Source organism: Cibotium barometz, chromosome 20, assembly GCF_041138505.1.
Source record: "Cibotium barometz isolate CiBa-2024 chromosome 20, ASM4113850v1, whole genome shotgun sequence".
Classification (NCBI taxonomy): domain Eukaryota; kingdom Viridiplantae; phylum Streptophyta; class Polypodiopsida; order Cyatheales; family Cibotiaceae; genus Cibotium; species Cibotium barometz.
Window position 1 is genome coordinate 49,578,668 of NC_141065.1, and position 21,140 is coordinate 49,599,807.

Below are 21,140 nucleotides of genomic sequence, written 5' to 3' on the forward strand. Positions count from 1 at the left end.
CTCTACAAATTTACATTGGACTCTACAAATTGTTGACATTGGACTCTACAAATTGTTTACATTGGACACTCCATACTGTTTACGTTGGACACTCCATACTATTTACATTGGACACTCCATACTGTTTACGTTGGACACTCCATACTGTTTACGTTGGACGCTCCATACTTTTTACCATTGGACACTCAATATTGTTTTACATTGGACTGTTTATATTTGACACTTTATACTGTTTACGTTGGACACTCCATACTATTTACGTTGGACACTCCATACTGTTTACACTCCATACTATTTACGTTGGACACTCCATACTGTTTACGTTGGACACTCCATACTGTTTACATTGGACACTCCATAACTGTTTACATTGGACACTCCATACTGTTTACTGTTTACTATTTACATTGGACACTCCATACTGTTTATGTTGGACACTCCATACTGTTTACGTTGGACACTCCATACTGTTTACGTTGGACACTCCATACTGTTTACATTGGACAATCCATACTGTTTACGTCACTCCATACTGTTTACGTTGGACACTCCATACTGTTTACGTTGGACACTCCATACTGTTTACATTGGATACTATTTACGTTGGACACTCCATACTGTTTACATTGGATACTATTTACATTGGACACTCCATACTGTTTACGTTTGGACACTCCATACTGTTTACGTTGGACACTCCATACTGTTTATGTTGTTGGACACTCCATACTGTTTACGTTGGACACTCCATACTGTTTACGTTGGACACTCCATACTGTTTACGTTGGAGTGGACACTCCATACTATTTACGTTGGACACTCCATACCGTTTACGTTGGACACTCCATATTGTTTACATTGGACACTCCATACTGTTTACGTTGGAGTGGACACTCCATACTGTTTACGTTGGACACTCCATACTGTTTACGTTGGAGTGGACACTCCATTGATGTAAATAGTATGGAGTGTCCAATGTAAACAGTACGGAGGGTCCAATGTAAACAGTACGGAGGGTCCAATGTAAACAGTACGGAGAGTCCAATGTAAACAGTACGGAGGGTCCAATGTAAACAGTACGGAGAGTCCAATGTAAACAGTACGGAGTGTCCAATGTAAACAGTACGGAGTGTCGAATGTACGGAGTGTCCAATGTAAACAATACGGAGTGTCGAATGTAAATAGTACGGAGTGTCGAATGAAAACAGTATGGAGTGTCAAATAAAAACAGTATGGAGTGTCCAATGTAAACAGTATGGAGTGTCCAATGTAAACAGTATGGAGTGTCCAATGAAAACAGTATGCAGTGTCCAATGTAAACAGTAAGGAGTGTCGAATGTAAACAGTATGGAGTGTCAAATGTAAACAGTATGGAGTGTCGAATGTAAACAGTATGGAGTATAAACAATGTAAACAGTATGGAGTGTCGAATGTAAACAATATGAAGTATAAACAATGTAAACAGTATGGAGTGTCGAATGTAAACAGTATGAAGTATGGAGTGTTGAATGTAAACAGTATGAAGTATGGAGTGTCGAATGTAAACAGTATGAAGTATGGAGTGTCGAATGTAAACAGTATGAAGTATAAAGTGTCGAATGTAAACAGTATGAAGTATGGAGTGTCGAATGTAAAGAGTATGGAGTGTCGAATGTAAACAATATGAAGTATAAACAATGTAAACAGTATGGAGTGTCGAATGTAAACAGTATGAAGTATGGAGTGTTGAATGTAAAGAGTATGAAGTATAAACAGTATGAAGTATGGAGTGTCGAATGTAAACAGTATGAAGTATGGAGTGTCGAATGTAAACAGTATGAAGTATGGAGTGTCGAATGTAAACAGTATGAAGTATGGAGTGTCGAATGTAAATATATGAAGTATAAACAATGTAAACAGAACGGAGTGTTCAATGTAAATAGTATGGAGTATATATGAAGTATAAACAATGTAAACAGAACGGAGTGTTCAATGTAAATAGTATGGAGTATATATGAAGTATAAACAGTATGAAGTATGGAGTGTCGAATGTAAACAGTATGAAGTATGGAGTGTCGAATGTAAACAGTATGAAGTATAAACAATGTAAACAAAACGGAGTATAAACAGTATGAATGTAAACAGAACAGAGTATAAACAGTATGAAGTATGGAGTGTCGAATGTAAACAGTATGAATGTAAACAGCAAGAAGTATAAACAATGTAAACAGAACGGAGTGTTCAATGTAAATAGTATGGAGTATATATGAAAGTATAAACAGTATGAAGTATGGAGTGTCGAATGTAAATAGTATGAAGTATAAACAATGTAAACAGAACAGAGTGTTCAATGTAAATAGTATGGAGTATATACAATGTAAATAGTATGGAGTATATACAATGGAGTATATACAATCTGAATAGTATGGAGTATATACAATGTAAATAGTATGGAGTATATACAATATATACAATGTAAAGAGTATGGAGTATATACAATGTAAATAGTATGGGGAGTATATACAATGTAACTACGGTATGGAGTATATACAATATATACAATGTAAATAGTGTGGAGTATATACAATGTAAATAGTGTGGAGTATATACAATGTAAATAGTATATACAATGTAAACAGTGTGGAGTATATACAATGTAAACAGTGTGAAGTATAAACAATGTAAACAGTATATACAATGTAAACAGTATGAAGTATAAACAATGTAAACAATATATACAATGTAAACAGTATGAAGTATAAACAATGTAAACAGTATATACAATGTAAACAGTATGAAGTATAAACAATGTAAACAGTATATACAATGTAAATAGTGTGGAGTATATACAATGTAAACAGTATATACAATGTAAACAGTATGAAGTATAAACAATGTAAACAGTATATACAATGTAAATAGTATGGAGTATATACAATGTAAATAGTGTGGAGTATATACAATGTAAACAGTATATACAATGTAAATAGTGTGGAGTATATATAATGTAAATAGTATGAAGTATAAATAGTGTAAACAGTATGAAGTATAAACAGTGTAAACAGTATGAAGTATAAATAATGTAAACAGTATATACAATGTAAACAGTATGAAGTATAAATAATGTAAACAGTATATACAATGTAAATAGTGTGGAGTATATACAATGTAAACAGTATGGAGTATAAACAGTATGAAGTATAAACAATGTAAACAGTATGACGTATAAACAATGTAAATAATATGGTATAAACAATGTAAACAGTATGAAGTATAAACAATGTAAACAATATGAAGTAAATAGTGTGGAGTATATACAATGTAAACAGTATGAAGTATATACAATGTAAAGGGGGTGGTCAAAAAGCGAGCCAAGAGCAGCGAGCACAAAGCAATGAGTAGAGCTCATGTTCTTGTGAAAGTGAGCAGGTAGGGGCATGGTATGATGTTAAGCGAGCATGAAATGTTAAAGAGAAAAGTTGAACCACAGTCCAATTCTGTAGCAATCAAACAAAGAAGACATGAAATGTTCTAAAATGACCATTGCAATAATTTTTTTTTCGAACCAATGGTGCAGATACAAAAAATCACTATTAAACCCATATTGCTTGGCTCGCTAAAAAGATGTTGAATCTATAGTATTCACAATGTTGAAGAGCCATTAGCAAACAAAAGACAATAGACAAGAAAATTTATAAAATAACCAAAACATTTCCAAAACAATAACTAATAAACTCGTACTACGGTTCAGCTGGTATGACATGACCCCCATACATATTTCAACTAAAGTGGGTTGCAGGTTCCTAAAGCTGTTGAGGATGACTTCTAATAGACTTAGTTAGCATGTCTTTTACAATTCTCTCAGAAATACAAACTTGATGAATATGCATATTGTTGTTCACATCCTGTCCAAGAATCATTAAGAACACAAAGTATATGTGCTTGCATGCAAGATATGGTCTTTTCTTGGCCACTCTATCTCTGAACTCCACACATGAACACATTGGATTCTTTTGAATAGTGACCTCTATCAGAGGTGTGTCTTGGCTCCCATTGGTCAATGGATTAATACTAAATGTTTCCTTTACCCCTTCTATATGTATATGGCTGCCTACAACTTCTGCATGCATATCTAAGGCCGCAGTGATTTGACCAAATGCAGCCTTTGAAATTCCTCGTCGATATGGAAATTGTTTCACCTCCTTGTTTGTCTCGCTAGTGCCTTTTGCAAGCTCCTTTTCTAGAAAAAACTCAAGAGGAATACCAATGTCATATCCTGCTCTAATAAGCTTGCAGGCTTCTTTCACTTGTAACTTGGTACCTTTGGGCCAAACACAAGGGACATCCTCTGGTGGATGTAATATTGTCTGTAATTTTCCAAGTGTGCCTAACATCTGTATTACAAAAATAGCAATACTTCTCCTTTTTCCAGGAGGATAGTTGACAATCACTCCAAAAACAAGGACTGACATCACCCCCTCGCAACCTTGAGCTACACTTTTTCCTCGATGCCCAGTGGTTGCACTCAACTCGATTCACTGTTGGTATCCTCCGCAAGGCCCACTTTGTATCATGCACATCACTTTCAAGGCTCTCTAAAACTTTGCATTGCTCATCGACCTCTATTGCAGGCTCTAACCTCTCTCTTGTCACATAGTTAAACTCAGGCCTATGGCTAGAGTTGCCAAAGTTTTCTTCTGTCGAGTCGTGTAGTGGCCTATGGCTAGAGTTGCCAAAGTTTTCTTCTGTCGAGTCGTGTAGTGGCCTTTTGGCTCAAATAGTTTTACTTTCACCCTTGAATTTTACCCTATTTGAAAACATAGGGGTCCCCGCCCCCACTGCATCATCCACTGCTCGTGAGGTAGCTATTGGGGATGGACTTGCTTTCTGTCGAGAAAGAGCTCTCTCAACCAAAAGCTCCAATGTAGGCCCACAACCTGTGTATTTTCCTTCCAAGAAAGCCAGTTGTCTGGCACATTGGAAGTAAGCATTGATTAGATCTGTCACACAAGCATCATAAAGACTAATCTTTTGCCTATACCCCTCCCCTGCCAACCAGCTTGCATGCTTGGTCTCTGACATATTTGTCCTTGGGACAAGAGCATTGACAATAGGCTCTCCATCCTACAAGAGAGTGGTAGAAATTGATTAAAAACAATGCAGTGCACATAAGTAGGGGGCACACAATAATACAATGAATAATCTCTTACAAACATTACCTTTAAAATGAAATGACCCCATCGAGTAACCCTATAGTGCCACCAACTCAACCAGCTAAGAAGCTTAGGGATGTTTCTATCAGCTGCCTTGCCAGTTGCCCACCATGCTCGTATCCTGCGAAATTGCTGAAGGGCACTTTCTTTGTTTGGGGCAGTCCTCCACTTCTCACACATCTCCCTATGCTTTTCTTGATGTGGGCTATAGATGTACCTCTGTGTGTGGACACGAAGGTTGTCTTCCCAATGCCATAAACATGACCTTTCCCTTTCAATCATCTCCTTTCCGTTGTTGAAGACACGTCTCACTGCATTCCAGTTAGCGCCAGCCTCATCCGCCATAAACCCAAAAAAATTTGCTACCTTCCCTGTGTGCTCCACCATTACCAAATTCATATTTTCCCAAAACATGACTTGAGCATCCTCATCCTCTTCTCTAAATTCACAAGTTGCTATTGTCAATAGCTCACCAATCCTGCATGCCACAAATGGAAACAGAGTTATATTAAAGACACAAATTAAGCAATGCTCTCTACCGCTTGTAACTTACATGTGGTCATAAACATGTGCTCCCATTGTATGCCATCCACCAGTATCCACTTCTCTAAATTCACAAGTTGCTATTGTCAATAGCTCACCAATCCTGCATGCCACAAATGGAAACAGAGTTATATTAAAGACACAAATTAAGCAATGCTCTCTACCGCTTGTAACTTACATGTGGTCATAAACATGTGCTCCCATTGTATGCCATCCACCACTCGATGCACATGATCAAAGCAGACCCATGCTTGATGAAGATCCCCATTACCATCCTTGTCCATTCGGCGAACAATGTCAATCCCAGAACCAGGTCCAGTAGTAGACATCTTAAAGATAAAGCAACGCTCAGTAGTAGTGGTGGCTTGCAATGGAAATCGAGAACCATGGAAGAACTCAAAATGGCATGTTCTTTTTAGATTAAGAATGGCTTCATATCCTTCACCCAGAGGCCGTGTTGTTTTTTCGTGTTTGCATTACCATCTGCTTCACCCTGCATTCATAAAGCATACTTAGTGTATTAAAGATGATAATTGCATACTATTCTTTGCTAAATTGCACTTCCTACGTACTTTTTGACATTTATCAAACTTTGCAACTCTTGCGACATCTCCTGTAGCTCCCTCTCTGTCATGAATTCTCCCTGTGCCTTGTCATCATCAGTGAATGCTCTTAGAACCACCTCCCTTGCCACAATCATTTGTACCTTTCTGGGCCCAGCGTTGTGGTCGATGCCCACTGCACGTGCTACCAAGGCCTTGATATTTCATATCGATGCTATTCCCTTGGAAACCATGTGTGTATGTTTGCCATAATGAATAAATAGTCTGCTGTGCATTGATTCTTTTGACATAAAATAATAGACATAAGCAGGACATTCTTTAAGACACATTGGCACATGCTTGCAGAAAAAACACTCAAGGTTCCCGAAGCTCCCAATTGCTAAATTCCCATATTTTGGAGATTTTATCAGCTGCCCATTCCAATGGAGTTTGTTTGGTTGATTCATACGTGTCCTAAAGGAGCAGTGCTCATTCATGCACTGGAAGGCTCCCCCGCAGAAGCTCAAGAACAAAAGTTTTATTGGCCGTAGTTTGCATTTGTGGCTTTGTCCAAATGTTGCCCTCGTACTTTTGCTCCATCCCTTCCATACCTTTCCCACCTTCAAGCTCATATGTACTGAACTCTGGGTACACCTTGGGAAGCTCTTTTACCTTGCCTTTGTAATCACAATCATGGATTAAAGTGTGCAAGACATCAGTAGGAGGTAACATGCGGATTATTTGGAAGCAAGAGACCGCAGTATCAAACTGAACATCTTCCTCTTCCAAATTATGTTGAAAGCACTTTTCCACATGAGAGACCTCAATCTCCTCTTGCAATGACCCATGTGCTTGGACATTGATTTCTTCTATCTCTTCAGTGTCCAAGTCACTGCAAAGCACAATGCTCTCTAATTCAATGCACAATGCAAAACAGAAAATGTCAAAGTCAATGTTAATGCCACTTACATTGGAGTACTCTTTCGAGAACCGGGAGGAAATATAGTTGAGGGGCCTTGTTCTGGGGTCTCAAAATAATTCTCTGATTTGGCAATATATACAGAGGACAATGAATGCTCCAAGATAAAATATGCCTCGTCTCCAATCCTTGCATACAAGTGTAAAGGACAAATGGGCTCATACTCTCCTCCAATTTCAAGTAATTTCAATTAAGGCCTCCACATTTATCCCACCAATAGTTCCAAGCTTCCCCCGGATCATGTTGATTGACACAAGACATTTGCCATTCGAGAAGGGGACTCAGATGCATGCACCCATTGTAGAATGGAGGAAAACACGAGCCTCCCTGCATAATGCAATCACAACAACAATTAAGGAATTTACATTGAATATTAGCCAAAAATATTTTAATACTAGATGTTCTTGCTCTAATCAATAGCATATACTAGCCATAATACAATTTTACCAGGCTCATTTTAAGACTATGGGTAGAAGCAAATAAAAATATTTATTGCAAAAACAATCATAATGAAGGGTATCAAAAAGAGTACATGTATATATGTATATATGTTTGTGTGTGTGTGTATTTTACCAGGCTCATTTTAAGACTATGGGTAGAAGCAAATAAAAATATTTATTGCAAAAACAATCATAATGAAGGGTATCAAAAAGAGTACATGTATATATGTATATATGTTTGTGTGTGTGTGTATGTATACACACACACCCGCACGCACACACACACACACACACATTTGCTTTGTGTTAGTTCTTGCGCTTTTTCATAATCTCCTGTTAGATTTCAAAAACTCTACCAATTGGATGCCATAGCATAACTGTGCTATAGATTTAAAAAAATCGAAAAAATATTGACCAAACCCTTAAATTTTAGAGTTGAAATTCATTAGTGTTAGGATAAAAAAATTTGTCTAGTGCCTAACTTAGGGTTTTTAGTAGTCGGCTACTTCTTATGAAGCAATTACTTAAGGCTTTTAGTCGTCCTCCGCACAGAAGCATCTTCCCTCGAACACACATGCAGAGAAGCGATCATGAAGCATCATACGTCTCCCCAGCAAAGAAATGCTGATCTCATGCGGAGGGCCCTCTCCCCACTCCAATCTTTCTCCCCAACAAAGAGACACATAAAGGTATCATCATCCATGAATTTGTGCTATTTTGCTTGAATGAATTTGTGCGCTCAGCGCACAAAATAATAGGATGTTTTGCTGCCGCCACACTCCACACAGTATGAGATGTGCGGCGTTACTTCTTGCTATTTTTCTTGAATGAATTTGTGCACTCAGCGCACAAAATAATAGGATGTTTTGCTGCCGCCACACTCCACACACAGTATGAGATGTGCGGCGTTACTTCTTGCTATTTTTCTTGAATTAATTTGTGCGCTCAGCGCACAAAATAATAGGATGTTTTGCTGCCGAGCATTGAAAAAATCATCACGATTTTGAGTTCGTTTCAAGCTTCGGGGGCGCTGCCCTCGAACTCCCCCGCCAAGGGGGGCCTAAATGGCTACCGGCGTCGGCCCCCCTTGGATCCGGCAGAAATTTGGAGAGAGGTGTAAGAACATGCTATCTATATGATGCTGTCTCAAACACATTGCATAGACTGTCTCTCTTACTACTGTCTATATTATGCAGACTTGGCCCCCGGCGGCGGCGGCAGAAATTTGGAGAGAGTAGTGTAAGAACATGCTATCTATATGATGCTGTCTCAAACACATTGCATAGACTGTCTCTCTTACTACTGTCTATATTATGCAGACTTTGTGTATACAAGAAGCTCAAAAAACTCACATTTGATGTCTTCTTGGTTGAGAAACGACTCACACAGTCGAGAGAGGAGACCAGCAAACATGTGCATCTAAAGAACAATAGCACAAAAAGAAAAAAGTTTGTCCTTAAAAAAGTGTTGGATTGCGAAATATCACTTCTAAAGTTTATTAGTACTCAATATTGAATGCCTTCAGATTTGGGCTACCGAATCTTTATATATTTTCCAATAAATTTGAATGCCTTGAATTGAACATCTAAAAAGGGCTCCGTAAATATTTTCCAATGAAGATTTTTTTAAAATATTCAATACGGCTTTGAATGCCTTGGAATTTGGGCCAAAGCACTCCATATGATAATCTCAAAGATATTCTGTTCGTTAATGAGTTGGCCGTTTTGTTGGATAGTGAATGTGCCACCTTTGTTTGATGATTGTGTTGCAGTACTGAATTTAATCTCTTTAGTGAATGTGCCACCTTTTCTTTAAGTTTGTGTCGTATTACTGAATTTGCTGTTAAAATAATCAATTAATTATACAATACGAGTAGAATACTATTTGAAGATTTGTTCTTGTATTTTTGCATGGCTGTCTGGTTTTCAAATGAGTTCGAGTCATTTCACTAGAGCATCTTGCTTGAAAGGTTCTTGTTGTGCAAAAATGGATGAGTTACCTCTTGCTAAGCAGAAAAAGAGTGTGCATGTTGGCCCAAGTGAGAGCTCATCGAGACACACAAGGAGGCAAGCTGATTTTTCCAGCACTTTGGAGCAAGCCGCCTCCTCAAACCCTACTACTACGGAGCATGCGGTACATATCAAAGATGACACTAACCTGGAGGTGGATATGGATAGGCAGCATCTACATAGTGATGAAAGAAATGAGGAGGATGGACAAAATGTAGTGGGGGCAATTGAGGAAAATAAAGGTGATCAAAATGAGGGTGAGAATACTCAAGGTGGTGATAATGAGGATGAAGGTGAGAATACTGAGGATACTAGGAGAGAGATAGAGGGGGAAGAGAACACACATCCACTAGAGGATCAAGAAGAAACAGTTGTCACAACCCAAACTGAAGGAAGCAAGCAGAAAAAAAATAAGGTTGATATTTTTGGAAAGATTCTTGAGACATCTACTCCACAAGCCTTTTTAGATAGGATAGGAGTCAAATTTAGGTCTCCACCTCCACGTGTTCCTCTCTGTAGGATGATCCAGATGGAGGCAATCCAAAAGGTTTCTCCCTCAACAGATAAGTCTCTTACTCGAAGCTTCAAAAAACTAGGTGGGTACATTGAGAGCATGGGAGCTTTCACAGTATCAATTATGGACTTGGAAGGGGAGGAGACACCATTGACACAAGAGAGGGAGGAATCTTGGGATGAGCATTGGAGGACTGTGAATCAACAATTTGAGGAAACTCTTGCACTTGACCCCGATTGGTTGACCCCGATTGGGGTCCGTACTTGAGCCGAAAAATGGTGCATATTCTTGATGGTAATAATCGATACAATGCTTGGATGGACTGCATTTCTACAGGTGAGTTCTCATTGGGATGTTATAGTTTCTTATGCTTCTTTGTCCTTCCTAATTTTGTGTTTTATTACAGGGTTTCAAGGGGATTTGTCCATGCATTGTTGTGTTCTCTGTAAATTTTATGTGTTCGAGCGGAGGGATGTGGGTGAGCTTTTGTTTTCATTGTCCAGGTTGAACAAGTAAGTTAATTTGTTATCAGAGTCTCCTTCTATGTCAAGTAAGTTATTTGTACTCAAGAATATTAACATATTTTTTCTTTGTTTTATAGGACGCATGATTATGCATTTGTGCCAACCACATTTGGTGATCGTCTATTTCAACTAAGAAGATTGGGAGAGTCCGAACTAACAACTCTCATGGCACATTTGGATAATGAGGACAAGCTGTGGGTTGAGAGAGAGATGCAGAGTGCATCTGCCAGAGGAAGGCCCAGTTGGCTTCATTTGCCAATCCAGATTATGACTTGGCTCTTGTTCAAGGACGAGATGGAGCAAAAAATTGATGAGGCATCAAATGGACCACTTGCCAACTCTGCTAGGGAGAATGTGACTCGAAAGGTAGAAGTTCTCTACAGAGGAAAAACATCAAAATATGCAAGGATTGCTGATCCCTCCAACGGTGAGGCCTTTTGGTGTGCGGTGCTCTCCCTCCCATGACACGCGTCAACCAATCATGTGGCCACAGAGGAAAAGCTCAATATGATAGGTTCTGCTTGCATCAGAGACACAGATAAGGCTCACATTGTCAAGCTATTGGACAATTCTCAGGCTGCAGTGCGATCACTTGAGGGTATGCCAAATGATAAGACAAAGGTTAGGGAATGGCTGCACATGTACTCCTACTGGCTTCAGATCACGGAGCTGGGTTTGAGAATCCAAAATGATATTAAAAATGCCGATCGAGTCAGGTTGCCAGGTGAGAGCCGATTCACCTCTTTTGTTGTTCTAAGCAGAAGAAAGTACTTCAAAAGGGCTTTCAAAGTGCACGAAGGAGGCATAAAATTTAGCCATGATATTGACCATCAACCAGGCCTACAAAGTGCTGCACGGCGAGTCGTTTATAGGTTTTCCTACAACATAACCCAGATATTCCTTGTTAAAAAATATGCATGCTTCTTTTTGTGTGTTGTTTTATCATTTGGGCTTTGGCTTGCAGATGGTTGCTTTTTGAAATTGAGGAGCACCAATTGGATATTTTACCCCCTCTCGCTAGTGTGTGGCTTTGTGTTGACAATCAATCTTATATGTATGGTGATTTGAAGCTTGGAAGAGTAAGTGATTGAATTTGTCATTTTGAATCCATGATTGAGAAACATGTTCATATTGAGGGTGAGTTGTGTTTACCCATGTTTGTCATTGAACAGGCCATGTCAAGCATAGAGTCTCGTTTTTTCCCGTGGTGGTTGGACCTTGAAAGAAACCATGTGCCTGAGGAGGAGCTTGATCTGTATCGCCAACATAAGTCTATATTGGAGCTTCGTAGCCAGCAAATTGATCATAATGAGGCCACATCCACATAACATGCAACATCGATTGCATCGCCTTCTTTTCGTAAGTCATTGCCAGTGAATTTAGGGAGGGAAATAGTGAATCGTGCATTGGAGGTGAATCGAGCAATGGAAGCAAATAGGGAGCAGAGTCAACAACAGACATCCAATAGTAGTGCAGGCGGGATACAACCAACTGACATCATAACCAAGACATTGCAAGCTCCAGGTATGTGAGCTTCCTACCTCATCTCTATCGTGATCCGATTGTTTTGACTTAAGACTATGTGTGTTAAATGTCAAAAACCTGTCTATAGGAACCATTTATGCCTTCAATGTCAATATTGAGGACCTTGCAGCTACTTTTGTGAACATGGAGGATGCATCCTCATTGGGAAAGCAAGTGCTTGATGCCATGAATGTTATTTGCACAATAGGGAATGTCAAGAGTAGAGGGTCCGATTACTGTGTGGAGTTGATATTTGCAGACTTCCCCTCAAATATCATCATTGGAGGTTGTGTTGCAAACAAGGTTCCATATTGGAATAAGATTGGGGATGGCATGTATGACTTGTTGAAATTTGAGCAAAATGATGAGCTATGGTGGATCAAACACTAGAATCAACATAATTAACAAAGTGATTAGCAAGTGATTAAGACGTAATTAGTGAATAATTAGCACATAGATTAATGTAGGCATGGATACTCAAAAACCAGCAAATTCTCATTAGGGTTATGCCTCAATTTATAGAGTTTACATCAAGCATCAAATCCATTTGATTTCTCCATGATTCACTCCCACAATATCTCCACCTTTTGCCTGATTCTCTCCACCTCTTCTCTTTTCCCTGATTATCTCCTAGAATATCTCCACACTCCTAAATTCCCTCATGCTACCCATTATTCTCTCCCAGTAGATTCTTCTAACCTTTTCACAGGTTCTTTCACAATTACATCTCCTCTTTTACAGCCTCTATCCAAGAGCTTGTTCCCGCACACACCCTATTCACTTGTATATTTCAACACCTCCCCTCAAGTGAATACTCCTAGTACACCTAGACCCTATACCAGGTTTGCCTCCCTTTACTTGGTAGTCCGCGACCAGTGTCTACTCCTCCCCTCAAGTTATCTCAGCACACCTGGACCCTGTATCAAGTTATCTCAGCACACCTGGACCCTGTATCAAGTTTCTTTCTTACTTGACAGTCCGCGACCAGTGCCTCAAGTCCCTAAACTCCATAGTCCTTGACACTCTCTCTCTCTATGTGTCCAAGGCTACTATAAGTGCCCGCGACCTTGACTAAAGTGCTCACACATACATCTACCACGTGGCCTACATCATCGGTGGCTCAGAGGTGGTTTAACTTTGTTGGGGCAGGTTACATTAGGTTGTGGGGTCTCTCTCTCTCTCTCTCTCTCTCTCTCAGAGATTTTCACATGGCTCCTCACTCTTTGGAGCCTCACATCTTCTCTTGTCTTCAGTCTTCTTGTCGTGGCAGCATCTCTCCACGCGTCTGTCTCTTCTTTCAGTCTTCTTGGGACAGCTTCTCTTCTCGTGTCCATGTCTTCCTTCAGCTTTTCTTCTTGGTGTGGATCCTCTTCTTGGGAAGAGATATTCTTCTTCTTTCATGGCTGGGGCCATGAGCTCGTCCGTCATGTCATTTTGCTCCATGTGAGCAACATGTTTCAATGTTTTGCTGACAGTTCCTTTGGGCTTTTTATGTTTATCTTGTATCATTATGCAATGCAAACCCAAATTTATGCGGGAGGTCTTACCTCTTGCCTTATTCTGGCAAAGGGCAGTGTCTGTTCCCATTTTTACACTGATGCAATGTGCCAAATACATAATGCGTATAGCATTCATTCTCATGCACATTCCAAATGCAACTCTGGCTTGTGAATAATCTTGAATTTGAGTGAGATTTACAGGCATTAACCAAGGGTTGAATGCAAAATGATGATTTTCACAAATTTATCAGCACAATTTTACCAGAAATTACATTAAATCAAGGGTAACCAATTTGTATGGGATGGTTGGAGTATCAAACCAACTCCGATTTGCAATCTGAAGTTATAGGGATCTGTATCAGATACCTAATGGTTAATTTGAACCCTCAATTGCATCAAAATACAGTGATTAGCACACTGATTAGTAAATTAATGCTCTGTTTTGTGTATAGAAAATAGAGTATGTGGGGAGTCCAGATCTGGTGCCTTCCACTTCAAATGAGCTCAAATGCTTTCAAAGGCATCAATAGCAATGAGTCTAGTAGAGGATTAAGCCAAGAAACACAAGATTTGACCAAATAATGAAAGCATAATCTCTGTTTTACCAAAGTCACCTGTAGATTTGATGAAGAGCTTGGATCTCACTGTAGACTTGATGAAACTCAATTCTGTCTTCACCAGCTGTAGAGCATGCTTGATTACACCTTGGGCTAGGAGGAATTGAATCAATTTGACTTGCACAAGGAGAAATCCTCAAAATGCTTCAGAAAAATGGCGCCCAGCAACAACAATCAGCAAAAATCGGCGCATACTGACGGCGGTTTGCTGCGTTTTTTACATAGGCTTGAAGCCATAGATGTTAGCTAGCTAGTGCTAAAATCTTATGCCCTAACTCTATGTGTGCAAGGTGCTAGATGTCCTCCACTGGCTGGGGGTGAAGGGGAAGATGAAAAACTCACTAAAATATGATTTTTTAATTACCTACTAATCCTAATTAATTCACTAATGGGCTCATAAATCTGATTGATTCTAGGCATGGCTCTGATACCATGTTGAAATTTGAGCAAAATGATGAGCTATGGTGGATCAAACACTAGAATCAACATAATTAACAAAGTGATTAGCAAAAGTGATTAAGACGTAATTAGTGAATAATTAGCACATAGATTAATGTAGGCATGGATACTCAAAAACCAACAAATTCTCATTAGGGTTATGCCTCAATTTATAGAGTTTACATCAAGCATCAAATCCCATTGATTTCTCCATGATTCACTCCCAGAATATCTCCACCTTTTGCCTGATTCTCTCCACCTCTTCTCTTTTCCCTGATTATCTCCCAGAATATCTCCACACTCCTAAATTCCCTCATGCTACCCATTATTCTCTCCCAATAGATTCTTCTAATCTTTTCACAGGTTCTTTCACAATTACATCTCCTCTTTTACAGCCTCTATCCAAGAGCTTGTTCCCGCACACACCCTATTCACTTGTATATTTCAACATGACTCTACTTTTAAAGTTGTTGATTCTTGTCTCTCGGATCGAGGCTTCTTTACATGCCTTTACACTATGGAAGAAGGAGTGACCATTGAGCAGGTTGCACAAAGCGTTGGGTTTGGCATTTATCATAGACAGGTTGTGAGGTGTACTCCACCTATTGGGAAGAAGATGGGGCAAATGATTACTACCCAGGTATTGGTGTTGTTCTCTTTGGGGCTGTCATTTGTGCAAATCTTCTTTGTCCCATTTAAGGTGAAAATGCATGAACAACCAATGTGTCTTTGCTTGTAGGTCACTTGTCTAATATTGGCTATTTTTGTTCGCTCAACATCTCTTGCTACAAGCTTTGTGATGCATGGGGATCAACTAAGGGATTTGGCACTAGGTGATGATCTTGATGTAGGGCAAGATCTTATCTTTGACATGTATGTATGCATTCAAATCAAGATAGAATTTAAAATGATTTTCGGTGATCTTTATGGCATATGGTTAATGGTTTGTGTGCGTTTTCAAGAGTGCCATCGGAGGATCTGGTGAAGAGAAAGGGTAGACCATGGCGGGGCGGTTGTCAGAGAGGTCAGCGGCTTAGCAAATACATCGTCTCCATCTTCAGTCGTCCTGGGGACACGATTTTGGATTTGTTTGCTGGCACTAGAACTCTTGGGCTAGTGGCAGCATTTATGGATCGCAATGTCATAATATTAGACAAGGATGAGTGGATCTATGATCACCTGTTAGAACCATACTCAGCAAAGGTATGCATGTTGAAAAGATAAATATGTTAGTAGAGAATAATTTTGTATTGATAAAGCTTATTTTCTTTTCTTTGTGTCTCTTGCAGTTATGAGGATCACATGTCTACATCAGAATGCCATTAGAGATAGTCTTTTTTTTAATTGAGACAATCATTTTTTTGGGACTATTGGAAGTAATGTTTTGATGGATGTTATGCTTCTGAAGGTTTTTTACAATAGCATGTAGCTGATTGTTGGACAATTTTTAAATCCTATGGTTATGGTTTCTAAAGAGTATTATATTGTTGTGTCAGTGGTATGGCTATTAAAATTGGTGTGCATCTTAATGGCTTGATTTCTATGCTCTCTGGTCGCTGTGGTTTCAATAGTTTGTTTCTAGTAGTAGCTCAATGACCAATTCAACGTCTTTTTAGCGAGCCAAGTAGTATGAGTTTTGTAGTGATTTTTTATATCCGCACCATTCATTTGAAAATGCTTTATTTGCAATAGTCATTTTTAAACTTTTTTAGTCTTCTTTGTTCTGTTCATTATAGAGTTGCACTATGGTTTCACTCTTCTCTTTAACATTCCATGCTTGCTTAACATCATACCATGCCCCTACTTGCTCACTTTCACAAGGACTTTATTTCTACTCACTGCTCTGTGCTCACTGCTCTTGGCTCGCTAAATAGACGCACCCCAATGTAAACAGTATGAAGTATATACAATGTAAACAATGTAAACAGTATGAAGTAAATAGTGTGGAGTATATACAATGTAAACAATGTAAACAGTATGAAGTATATACAATGTAAACAGTATGTACAATGTAAACAGTATGTACAATGTAAACAGTTTGAAGTATATACAATGTAAACAGTATGAAGTAAATAGTGTGGAGTATATACAATGTAAACAATATGAAGTATATACAATGTAAACAGTATGAAGTAAATAGTGTGGAGTATATACAATAGTATATACAATGTAAACAGTGTGGAGTATATACAATGTAAAGAGTATGAAGTATATACAATGTAAACAGTATAATGTAAACAGTATGAAGTATATACAATGTATACAATGTAAATAGTATGAAGTATAAACAATGTAAACAGTATGAAATGAAGTATATACAATGTAAACAGTATAAAGTATATACAATGTATACAATGTAAACAGTATGAAGTATAAACAATGTAAACAGTATGAAGTATAAACAATGTAAACAATATAAAGTATAAACAATGTAAACAGTATGAAATGTATACAATGTAAACAGTATGAAATGTATACAATGTAAACAATGTAAACAGTATGAAGTATAAACAATGTAAATAGTATGAAGTATAAACAATGTAAACAATGTAAACAGTATGAAGTATAAACAATGTATACAATGCATACAATGTAAACAGTATATGAAGTATAAACAATGTAAACAGTATGAAGTATAAACAATGTATACAATGTAAACAATGTAAATAGTATGAAGTAGAAACAATGTATACAATGTATACAATGTAAACAGTATGAAGTATAAACAATGTAAACAGTATGAAGTATAAACAATGTATACAATGTATACAATGTAAACAATGTGTATACAATGTATACAATGTATACAATGTATACAATGTAAACAGTATGAAGTATAAACAATGTAAATAGTATGAAGTATAAACAATGTATACAATGTATACAATGTAAACAGTATGAAGTATAAACAATGTAAATAGTATGAAGTATAAACAATGTATACAATGTATACAAAATGAAGTATAAACAATGTATATGATGTATACAATGTATACAATGTATACAATGTAAACAGTATGGAATATAAACAATGTATACAATGTATGAAGTATAAACAACGTATACAATGTAAAGAGTATGAAGTATAAACAATGTAAACAGTATGAAGTATAAACAATGTAAACAGTATGAAGTATAAACACAGTATGCTGTTGCTGTTGACGATCCCTTGCTGAACCTGGTGCATCGCCACCCTTTACCACCTTGAACCCAAAGAGCTTGAGAGTCAAATCTCCCCCGACGATGGCCTTTCTGCTGCTGGCCATCTCTAATTCTGTCGAGGCGGGCTTGGATGTAAACAGTATATACAATGTAAAGAGTATGAAGTATAAACAATGTAAACAGTATAAACAATGTAAACAGTATATATAATGTAAATAGTATGAAGTATAAACAATGTAAACAATATGAAGTATAAACAATGTAAACAATATATACAATGTAAACAGTATGAAGTATAAACAATGTAAACAGTATGAAGTATAAACAATGTAAACAGTTTATATACAATGTAAACAATATGAAGTATAAACAATGTAAACAGTATATATAATGTAAACAATATATACAATGTAAACAGTATATACAATGTAAACAGTATGAAGTATAAACAATGTATAAACAATGTAAACAGTATATACAATGTAAACAGTATGAAGTATAAACAATGTAAACAGTATATACAATGTAAACAGTATGAAGTATATACAATGTAAACAATATGAAGTATATACAATGTAAATAGTATATGTAAACAGTATGAAGTATATACAATGTAAATAGTATATGTAAACAGTATGAAGTATATACAATGTAAACAGTATGCAGTATATACAATGTAAATAGTATATACAATGTAAACAGTATGAAGTATATACAATGTAAACAGTATATACAATGTAAACAGTATGAAGTATATACAATGTAAACAGTATGAAGTATATACAAAACAGTATATGAAGTATATACAATGTAAACAATATAAAGTATAGATACAATGTAAACAGTATGAAGTATATACAATGTAAACAGTATAAAGTATAGATACAATGTAAACAGTATGAAGTATATACAATGTAAACAGTATGAAGTATATATACAATGTAAATAGTATGAAGTATATATACAATGTAAACAGTATGAAACAATATGAAGTATATACAATGTCAATACTATGAAGTATATACAATGTAAACAGTAGGAAGTATATACAATAATGTAAACAGTATGAAGTATAAACAATGTAAACAGTTTATATACAATGTAAACAGTATGAAGTATAAACAATGTAAACAGTATATACAATGTAAACAATGTAAACAGTATATACAATGTAAATAGTATATACAAATGTAAACAGTATGAAGTATAAACAATGTAAACAGTATATACAATGTAAACAGTATAATGTAAACAGTATAAAGTATAAACAACGTAAACAGTATATACAATGTAAACAGTATGAAGTATAAACAATGTAAACAGTATATACAATGTAAACAGTATGAAGTATAAACAATGTAAACAGTATATACAATGTAAACAGTATAAACAATGTAAACAGTATAAACAATGTAAACAGTATATACAATGTAAACAGTATTAGGTATAAACAATGTATAAACAATGTAAACAGTATTAGGTATAAACAATGTAAACAGTATAAACAATGTAAACAGTATATACAATGTAAACAGTATGAAGTATAAACAATGTATAAACAATGTAAATAGTATATACAATGTAAACAGTATATACAATGTAAACAGTATGAAGTATATACAATGTAAACAGTATGAAGTATATACAATGTAAATAGTATATGTAAATAGTATGAAGTATATACAATGTAAACAGTATGAAGTATATATAATGTAAACAGTATGAACTTTGAAGTATATACAATGTAAACAGTTTGAAGTATATACAATGTAAACAGTATGAAGTATATACAAAGTAAACAGTATGAAGTATATACAAAACAGTATGAAGTATATACAATGTAAACAGTATGAAGTATATATACAATGTAAACACTATGAAGTATATATACAATGTAAACAGTATGAAGTATATATACAATGTAAGCATTATGAAACAGTATGAAGTATATACAATGTAAACAGTATGAAGTATATATACAAGTAAACACTATGAAGTATATATACAATGTAAACAGTATGAAGTATATATACAATGTAAACATTATGAAACAGTATGAAGTATATACGATGTAAACAGTATGAAGTATATATAATAATGTAAACAGTATGAAGTATATACAATGTAAACAGTATGAAGTATAAACAATGTAAACAGTATATACAATGTAAACAGTATGAAGTATATATAATGTAAACAGTATGAAGTATAAACAATGTAAACAGTATGAAGTATAAACAATGTAAACAGTATATACAATGTAAACAGTATGAAGTATATACAATGTAAACAGTATGAAGTATAAACAATATAAAGAGTATGAAGTATATACAATATGAAGTATAAACAATGTAAACAGTATGAAGTATATACAATGTAAACTATACAATGTAAACAGTATGAAGTATATACAATGTAAACAGTATATGAAGTATAAACAATGTAAACAGTATATACAATGTAAACAGTATGAAGTATAAACAATGTAAAGAGTATGAAGTATAAACAATGTAAACAGTATATATATATACAATGTAAACAGTATGAAGTATAAACAATGTAAACAGTATGAAGTATAATCAATGTAAACAGTATGAAGTATAAACAATGTATACAATGTAAACAATGTAAACAGTATGAAGTATAAACAATGTATACAATGTAAACAATGTAAACAGTATGAAGTATAAACAATGTATACAATGTATACAATTATGAAGTATAAACAATGTAAATAGTATGAAGTATAAACAATGTATACAATGTATACAATAATGTAAACAGTATTTATGAAGTATAAACAATGTAAACAGTATGAAATATAAACAATGTATACAATGTAAACAATGTAAACAGTATGAAGTATAAACAATGTATATAATGTATACAATGTAAACAGTATAAAGTATAAACAATGTATACAATATATACAATGTAAGCAATATGAAGTATAAACAATGTAAACAGTATAAAGTATAAACAATATATACAATGTATACAATGTATACAATGTAAACAGTATGAAGTATAAACAATGTAAACAGTATGAAGTATAAACAATGTATACAATGTATACAATGTAAACAGTATGAAGTATAAACAATGTAAACAGTATGGAGTATAAACAATGTATACAATGTATGAAGTATAAACAATG

General features: G+C 35.9%; 2 protein-coding genes across 2 annotated transcripts; both read left to right on the forward strand.

The window, feature by feature from the left end:
- Positions 1 to 12,138: 12,138 nt before the first annotated feature.
- On the forward strand, positions 12,139 to 12,657 carry LOC147627968 (uncharacterized). Its single transcript, XM_086814290.1, has 2 exons — positions 12,139 to 12,267; positions 12,356 to 12,657. The coding sequence occupies exons 1-2, from the start codon at positions 12,168 to 12,170 to the stop codon at positions 12,655 to 12,657; spliced, it is 402 nt and encodes a 133-aa protein (XP_086670416.1). The 5' UTR covers positions 12,139 to 12,167.
- A 2,629-nt stretch (positions 12,658 to 15,286) lies between these two features.
- LOC147627969 (uncharacterized) lies at positions 15,287 to 18,029 on the forward strand. The gene is made up of 4 exons (XM_086814291.1): positions 15,287 to 15,461; positions 15,561 to 15,694; positions 15,784 to 15,961; positions 17,967 to 18,029. The coding sequence occupies exons 1-4, from the start codon at positions 15,339 to 15,341 to the stop codon at positions 18,027 to 18,029; spliced, it is 498 nt and encodes a 165-aa protein (XP_086670417.1). The 5' UTR covers positions 15,287 to 15,338.
- The last annotated feature ends 3,111 nt before the right edge of the window (positions 18,030 to 21,140 follow it).